Source organism: Cajanus cajan, chromosome 9 (assembly GCF_000230855.2).
Source record: "Cajanus cajan strain Asha chromosome 9, NIPB_CcT2T_4, whole genome shotgun sequence".
In the NCBI taxonomy this organism is placed as follows: Eukaryota; Viridiplantae; Streptophyta; class Magnoliopsida; order Fabales; family Fabaceae; genus Cajanus; species Cajanus cajan.
Window position 1 is genome coordinate 323,196 of NC_138525.1, and position 9,788 is coordinate 332,983.

The 9,788-nt window shown below is 30.6% G+C and overlaps 1 protein-coding gene across 1 annotated transcript; it reads right to left on the bottom strand.

Annotated features, from left to right (window-relative positions):
- Positions 1 to 399: 399 nt before the first annotated feature.
- LOC145951686 (F-box/kelch-repeat protein At3g06240-like) lies at positions 400 to 1,095 on the bottom strand. The gene has a single exon (XM_083063526.1). It carries the CDS (start codon positions 1,093 to 1,095, stop codon positions 400 to 402), a length of 696 nt encoding a protein of 231 aa, XP_082919652.1.
- Positions 1,096 to 9,788: the final 8,693 nt, after the last annotated feature.

The following is a 9,788-nucleotide window of genomic DNA, read 5'->3' on the forward strand; positions in this document are numbered from 1 at the left end:
TAGAGAAACTAATATAAGAGAGCTTCTACAAATTAATTTTAGATAATTTATACGAATTATTTAGTGATAGTTTTCAATGAATCTTAAGGATAACAACATGTACCTAGACCCTTAGGACACCCAATAAAATATCTGTTATTTTAGCATTGGATTTGAAAAAAATTGCTTTATATGATATCATCACTTTTAAAGTATTGAATAAGCCATTTTTTTAATGAAGTTGTTCGTTGAAATTGTTCTGAAAAAATATATAATATAAAATATTAAATTGATATAATATAATATATAGTAAACAAATTGCAATTTATAATATGTTTAATAAATGAATACATCATCCTAAACATTAAAATACATAAAATAAACTAACAAGAGCATAAAAATAATAAAATTACATTAAACTTAGGTTGAAAGCAATGTCTCTTCACACACTATCATCTCGTGCTCATATTGCGTCACATGGCCAAAATTCGTATATTGTAAGCTCTCATCTATTGCATTCCATGTGCCGAAAAGTCCCGTTTCATTGTTGACAAATAAAATTGAATCATGTGAAGAACACGCCGGCAACATAAATCTTGCAAACTCATTACTGACTTGCATAGATGTGAACTTAGTCCAAGACGTGTCGACACCATATTCTTTCATTTCCCATATGTCGACCATGTAGTCCCAGTTTTCATCACGCATGACAGTACAAAATACCAAACAATCTCTTATAATTCTCAAACAACAAAGAGTACAGTCCTCTAATTTAACTTCAGTAGGAATATTTAGTTCATAAAATTTTGACTCAATTAAATTATAAGCCAAAATAACATCAACATTCCTTTCCCAGTTGGAAGTAATCCAGTGAAGACAATCGCCAAAATAGAGTCTCATACTTCCCTGATGAACAGAAATACAAGGATAGGTAATTGTCAAAAGGGATTCATCTTCGAAATCCCTCCATGAACCACCATTCACAGAATACACGACTGCGCGATGAGATGGATCACATTTACTAAGATAAATTTGAACCACAACATAATTGTCTTCAGATTGGTCATAACCAAATCCGTAGTAGTTCAGACCAAAATAATCACCACAGATTTTCATTATAGTACGTGGACATGGAAAAAAAGAACGAGTAAACCCGGTAGAGGGATTCCAAATGAAGAAGTATGTAGGAAGCCAAATAAGTATCATGCCCCTGCATGTACCAATAATTTTCATGTACGCATTGGAGTAGGTCATTGGGAACGGAAGAATGCAACTTGCGTCTGCAGCAAGAAGAGGCTTGCTTGCATCAACGGATAGTACTTCTTTCAGGAAACATGAAAAGAACATAACCTTTTTCATGATTTTGGATTCTTTGTAGTGCCTTTTGCGAAGTCAGATTGGGCAAACAAAGAAAACCAAAGTTTACACACGGCTTTGGCTCTGCACACGGATTTGGCGGATGCCCGAACAAAACTTTCAACTATTAACTCGATTGGAAGTGCCATTTTTGAGGGTGATGTTGACTGTAGATAATTACCGTTCAGTTTTTGTTGGGCAGTAAAGCAATGATGACTAACAAATGCCTTTGGTCATATTTATACGAAAAATGACATATACGAAGAGTTATATGTATACTACAAGTCGCATCCCCTTACCCACATCTCTTCCCAATAACTGCACTTCCTTGGCTCCCACGTCCGCTAGATTACAACTGTTAATTTTAATTTGCAGCGTTTTTATTTAATTTTAATGAGTGCTTTATTTTAAGTGGATTTAAGTGGATCAGGTTCATTTCTTTGCGTAATTAAAGTCCCATATTTTAATTTAACTACTTTACATTATTAATCATTTAATTCACAAATGTAATGATATTAAACCATGTTTGACCCATGACCCATGGAAGCCTTACAATCACATTTTTATATGTTGCTTCGCTGATGAACCATATAACACATATGTTCACCATAGAACGTACCTTGAAGGAAATTAGTTTCAACTTACATGGCTACAATAATACACAAATTATTTCGGAAACAGAAATGACTAGTTGAAATTGATTTAAACGAAATTAATAACAAGGTACATGGTTGTAGGTTGATAAGGTTGTCCATAAGTTACACACATAAAGTCCCCAGACAAGTGCAACAAAAAATTGGTTTTACAAAAGGAAAACAAAATATAACAACATTGTGTAGGTAGGGTGCAATGGTTGCCCCAAATGAACAACATTACAAAACCAATCAAAAAATAAAAAAAAGAGGGGACAACATAAAGAGTTGATACAAAAGTTAGGAAATAACAAGTCTATTTCTATTTTCCTGCAAATTTTTCCAATTTGTGGCAGCTAGTTTAATAACCCCATCTTTGTTGGTGTTGTAACAGTGGAGAACCAAAGACAATGCCAATTGCATTCTTGTTTTGTTGTCCACCTAATATACAAATGTAAACCAAATAATATAAGCATTATTGTACATGGGTTCAATTTTAAAAATAATAGTAAGTAAAAAGATAATTACTTTGATTTTGTAGTCATCAGACCAACCAGAATCCATCATCCATTTGGCAACCCAAACACCACAATCATTTCTACAAATTAAAAGAAATTGAATGTTTACATTTTGTTGTTTAATGGTAAAAAAAAATAAGAAATGATGTAATCAATATTAAACAATTAAATGTGGGTTACGAATCAGCATCTTGTTGGCCAATGTTATGTGGCACAATCACAGGAAAATCAGAAAATTGTGGTTTTTTTGTAAACTTGTAGTGGTAAAAAGAATCATGCAACAAGATTTCTTCAAGATACAATGCCTGCAAGGTTAAAATTTTAAAAATAAAGTATTAGTTAGGTGGAGATAACAATTTCATATAAAAAAATCATATTGTTTATGTTTGACACATCATAAAGTACCACTTTTTTAACTAGTCTTTTTCTAGCACCAAATCTTTGATGGTCTGGTTTGGAATCCAACATGAGTAGTTTTGCCTCCTTTACATCAACGACCAATAGAAACCAGTGCGAATTCATATCATTTAGTGGAACAAATATCTAAATTTAAAAGTTCATATTCATGAGTACATTGTTACCAAGTGAAAAAGGTGGTTAGCTTCAAATAAACATTATTAAATACACGACTTCACCTTGAAAATGTAGTCCATCTTCCCAGTGAAGTCCTTTTGATAATAATGCATTAGAGTGTCTGGTGGTGTAGTCGAAGCCATCACATATTGCTATGAAAATATCAAAAATAAAAAAAGGTTTGAAGTTATTCAATGGTAGTAGTGTTCATTGAGATATGGAGAAAATAATAGTTGTTTCAAAAGGTTTTTACCGCAAAGGTTGTTGGGAAGTACCAAAAAGTAGCATCTAGAGAAATTGCTCGTTGATTATGTGTGAGCATGCATACTAGCAAGTTAAGGACCTACATGATACCATTAAAAATAAATAATAAAAAGAGAAAATCACTTATGATATGGTAAACAACATGGGTGAATCAAAAGAGTGCCTCTTGATCAAGTTGACCCCTTGGTAGAAGGGTTTTCAGAGTTTCCCTATCACCAATTGTGTTCCAAATTGTTGTTACAATGATTTCTTTCCTGGAAAATTGGCCAAAAAAATTTTGTTAAAATGTCAAGAAAGGAAATCAAAAGTTTCGTATCATTAAGAAAAATACTCATTTAGTTCATTATCTTTGTTTTTCCCAAAAACATAAGCTACAACAGATGCTTGAACATCATCCAAAACCATATCGGGCGGTGGTCGAAATGTCATCGGTATCCACTATAAATTTAGTTATGCAAAGGAGAACAATGGTTATTATTATAAATATTGAAAAAATATATAAGATAAAGTAATACAAAATATGATATTACCTTTGGTATTTCAACGGTTGCTTTGAGTCCATCAAACCTACCACTGTGCAAGGGTTCCATATCTACGAAGAGTCTAAAATTCTTACCAATAATTGTGTTTGAGAATAACCTTTTTTTGAGACTGTCGCTTTTGATGAATTCCTTTTTCTGACTACTTTTCAATTTTTTTTAACTTTTTTGCTGAGGAAGACGCGTCAGGTGTTTGGCGTGCTTTCGTCAAAGAAGCATGTGGTTCGTGTGTAACAGTCTCACGTGCGTATGGTGTTTGACGACATTTTTGCATCAGTAAGGGACTTTGGGGAGCAACAATCCTAGTAAGGTTGTTCAATCCATTAATAACTAACTCCATAGATGATGCTAGCCTAGATGCTTTTTCTGCTATACCATCCTGATACAGAAACTTTTACTTGTAAGGCAAAAAGTTATTTGGTGATTCGACTTGGTAAAAAAAATGAAATAATATTCGAAACCTGCATGGATGACTTGTCTTGGTTGTTGCATTTTGAGATGTCTGCACCAGATTTGGGTGAGTTGGTCTCTTTATCAGGAAAGTCCAAATTTGGAATGCTCTCTACAAAGCTGTTAATAAATGACAAAAACGAAAATTTGGATTCTTACTTTAAATAAGGGCCCAATGAATGAAAAAGATAATGCATGTGCATGTGCATGTACAGTATTAAATGTAATATTCGGTATTCATAACAGTTGTAGGGAATCATTTAAGAAAAACAAAATATATGGTAGTTATGTAAACTACAATACACAACTGAAAGGTATAACAAAATTAAAGTGGATAACGAAAATAATATGTTATGAGTTGAAATACTATTTTACCTAGAGGAAATCTCGATAAGTTCCTTCATTTTAGCCGGTTTTTTGCTACGCGTGCAAATGGTTCGATTTTGTGTTACGGTTGGCTTCCTCTGAGTTTTTTTTTGTATTGGGACACCATTTGGGTCTTGTGTTTGTTATGACAAGGAGGTGGAAATTAGGAGAGGTGGGTTGTTTCTGTCTGAATGGTTTATAATGCATGTATGCTGACCCTATAAAAAACCATTTAAAATTATATAATTAATTTATAAATTGAAAAATTAAATCATAGCAAGAATAAATAAAAAACAAATTCAGTATACATTATGGTTGCGAGAGAATCTATGCGCATTCAATGTGGGTGACTAACATGTGACAATGGTGAAGTGGATGTGGGTTATCATCATGGTCAGGAGTTTTGACAGAAGCTTCTAGTATAAGTTTGTGTGGCATGCATAAAGCAAAATTAAAATTGATTGACATGAAATGTGACTTGGTATGAATACCCAATTTGAATGACAGCTGGGCACATATGGGGCTTACGGATAGGGAATATGAGAAGTGAGAAGGGAGAAATAATAATACACTATTCCAAAGTTAGTAAAGGACATCCATGGCTTATACTTCCATGGAAGGTCCGTGACTGATGACTCTCACAATTGTGAGAAACAATACTAAATTTTAACATGTCTACTAGTGTATTACATGTTAGGTGAGGATAATGTTAACTTTGTTGCTACACATAGTAATAAAACTACAACATATTTGTAAGTGAAAAATTAGTAACTATGATAATTTTGTTATAATGATAATTATTAAATAAGGTTCATTTATAAATTGTTAATTAATAATTAATTGTGAATAAAAAAATAAAAATAAAGTTTACAATAATATTAATAAAAAAAAATTTCAATTAATTTAATGTACGTAAGTTTGAGTGACATTTTCAAATAATTATGTATCAGTAGATTTTAAATTTTTTTCCACGATTTTGTTTGGTTTCCCAATATACCCTCCTTTTCCCCGTGTTGCATTCGTTTTGTTCGTGGTTTATGAGGTTGTTGTTGTACCTTATTTAGTATTCTATTTGTTTTTCCCATCAGTTTCAAACATTTGGGAAACTAAAAAAGCAATGATGGTCACATGCTGTGTAGTTGGGTACCCCAAACCCACAGTATCTTGTGTAATCTATTGAATGTGACATTAATATGTATAGAGCCGAATATACTTCCATCGTTGCAGGCATTGAGTGACATATTTTTATTTGCCAGATTTGGTAATCCTTGCAGGAGATTTGGGTTCATTTATTATGGCTTACTCAGTACTGCATTAAGCCATGGACTGTTTGATTTTGATGTGCAATACATTAAGTCAGTAAATATATCTTTGTCAAACATTTTGGTTTATGTGTTAATTATATCAATGTAATAATAATAATAAAATGTTATCATAAAATGTATGTGTGTTGATTTATTATAAATTGATTATATATAAAAATATTATCTAAATAAATATATATATATATATATATATAATATTTTATGGTTTATATTTTATTTGATGCATAAAAAAATATTAATATACATTATTCGAAATTTTTTCCCTTGTAGCAAATGATTGTATGTGTAGTATTTATTATTTACCAAATTATATACTATATATTTGTAACAACGGTTATATATATACTAAATTCATATATGATATAACTTAATATATATTATAAATTAACAAATATACATATATTATGTAATTAATAATATATAAATAATAAATCATAAAATACTGGATTTTATGTGGTTTTTAAGTGACCGTAAATGGTCTTTTATTTTCAATTGAAAGGTGTAAATTGTCTAACATTATTTTTTATTATTATTATATATGATATAAAAAAGTATATAAAGTTATTTTCTAATTGAATGGGTATTTTATGGTTAGAAGTTAATGTAAATATAAATAATTAAGTGACGGAAAAAAAAGTGTTAGTATATTTATATATTATTTAATTTAAATATTGAATATAAATTTATATAATTTAATGAAATGATATATATAGAAATGATATTCAGTTTCATAATATTAGTGACATCATAATATTAATAAAGTTGGACAAACAGACGAAGAAACCCTAAACATGAACAAAACACTTAACACAACTTAATTAAAAAAAAAAAACACAAATGCAAATAACAAAAAAAACTTGTTCCAGTAGATCACCATGTGAGCAACCCTCATTCATGTGGTGGCTTTTGACTTGAAAGATGTCGAACTTTTTCGGTTAAGATGGCTAACTCCATCTGTAGTTCTAATTTTTCGTCCAGCAATTTTTGCAATTGCGTTTCAAGATTCTTGACATTGTAATAGTTAAAGTCCCGAATACATTTTCCAGTTGTTGCAAGCAGACGACCAAGCAAACATGCTGCAACATCTTCCCGAGCATCGTACACCTTTTCTGCAAATTTTCCAAGACAAACATGAGTCACAAGGTCTCCATGGTCAAGGGTTCCACAGTATCTAGTACATTGTATTCCATGTATGGTCTTCACATCATACATAGTGTATACTGGCTGACTGTAGTGAAGTAGGGTACATATGTGGGATAAAAGTTGCTCCATGCATTGTTGCACAAGAAAAACATCAGAACCGGTATCTATTGCAACATCGCCCTAGTGACACCCTATTTCACGTTACAAGTTAATAAATGGAAGTATGGACCCAAAAAATTTTTTTAAAAAAAAATGCGATAAAATTGATGACAAAAATGGTAATTTTGAATGACCATGATAAATTTTGTCTCACCATGCGATTGTGAGGACGCCATGCCAACTGGATCTTCCATCTTCTGACGAAAAGGTTCATTACCACTGGATTCTTCGCCGGCGGTATGCTTAGTACAGTACCTTACCCACTCCGATAGTGCTTCTTCGTAACTTGCATATGATCTATGTCTGTTTCCCTTAAACCCGCTTACTTGAGCGTCACATTCCGTCCAAGAAGAGTAAATGCCTGGGTTGCGTCCTTGGAAAACTACGTAAAACTTTTGGATACTACTCTTGTCACCCATTTAGGCAAAAATGATGGCCAACATTGTATCCTTGTCCCATGTATTGCGTAGTCATATGTGGGAATTTTTTTCTAAAATTACATTTTTTTAATAAATATATACACAGGTGGACCCGTAGCCATATTGTATGTTTCAAATTTAAGTTTTTAATATTTTTATAACTATTTATTTATTAATATTAATAAATAATATAATGTACATATATATATATATATATATATAATATATAAATAATAATTAAATAAATATTTTGTTTTATTAAATAATAATTTTGCTTCATAAAAATTAATTATGAAATAATAAAAAAATAAAACAAAATCACATTATTATTATTGTAATAAAAGAAAATAACATACGAATCTTAAAGCTGTCAAAACGAGCTAACCCGGCCCATGAGGGCCGGCCCACATTGACCCACTTTAAAAACGAGTCAACCCAACCAGCCCCACTTGGGATTTTGTAAAAAAAAATAAAATTGGCTCGGCCCGGCCCACCACGGGTTGGTGGAATATACGGGTCAGCCCAGCAGCTGAGCAAAAATTTAAAAAAAAAATATCAACAAAATTTAAAATTTTAAAATGATTATAAATCTATACTAATATATACTTGGTCTGCACTTTTTTGGACCATTATACCCTTTTATGTTAAAAAATAAGAAAAAATATTTTTTAATCAAATTTAAGAAGTTGAAATTAATAAATCATTTTTACAATAATTACTTTTACTTTTTATTTTTACATGAATCATTATTCTTTATTTTTTTTAATTTTATAACCATCATTTGGTCTCTACTTTTACTATGACCTTTTTACCCTTAATAATATTACATATTAAATAATTAATACAAGTAATTATGTCATTTTATTTAAGTAACTACTGACTCTTATTTCTTTTAACCGCATATTATCTAAGTAATTGCACTCATTGTTCGCACTTTCACATTCTTCTCTTTCTTGCTTCCTCTTTTTTTTGTTAAAGTGACTTCATATCCCTGCATAATATATCCTCCATTTCATGGTACATCCTTTCTCATGGCAATCCAGATTCGAGAAAAATGGGAATTTTTCCTCTCTACCAGCCACTTTATTTCATTACGAACACAAAGTAATTATAATTATGTAGTGTAAAATATTTTTGATATATTTAAAGTATTATAATTCGCTAAACCCTAAACCCAGAACGGTCCGTTATAAAAATGAATTTTATGTGCAAAATGCATACTCAGAACGGGCCGTTCAACTTTGTTAACAAATATTGTTTTAGTCCCCTAGATTTTATGCGATATTGTTTGATAATTTTCATAACAAAATAAAAAAATTAGGAGTAAAATATTTTTTTTAAAATTACAGGAATAAAAATAAAAATTTTAAATTCAATGATTTAGGGTTTAAAATTTTTGAAAAATTATTGGGTTTAGGAACATATTTAAACCTAAAAAAAAGACAACAAATTACTATTAATTATTTACTAATAATGTGACATAAATAATACTTTCAACCTTATCATTTTAAATTTATTATCATCATCATAATATATAAATTATAAAATAAATGTAATTAAATAATATTAAATTCCAATAATATACCAATTAGGGATGGCAAAAATACCCGCACCCGCGGGTATCTGTGGATGAAACCCGCTATGGATAATAAATGGATAGGCTAATTGGGTACCCGCGGATAATGGGGACGGATAATTTTTTACCCGTTTATAAATGGGGCGAGGGCGGGTATAATGATATTCATACCCGCGGGTACCCATTTAATATTATTTCTTAAATATCCTAATTATTCTTGTACCACATAATCCTAAAACTACACTCTCTCATCTTATTTTCTTTCAAAAGTGAGGTTGATAAAGTTACCGACATGTGTTAAGCATGTTATAGAATTATGTTGGATGTAATTTAATTAATTTTCTAGCTTTGATTGAACCAATAAGATTTATGTATCTTAAGTTATTTACTTTTATTTAGAATTATGAGATTGAATTAGTATAGCTTTGTGATGAGACTTTAACTTACTTGTGAAATTGATGTATTTTAAATTATTGATTGTCTTGAATT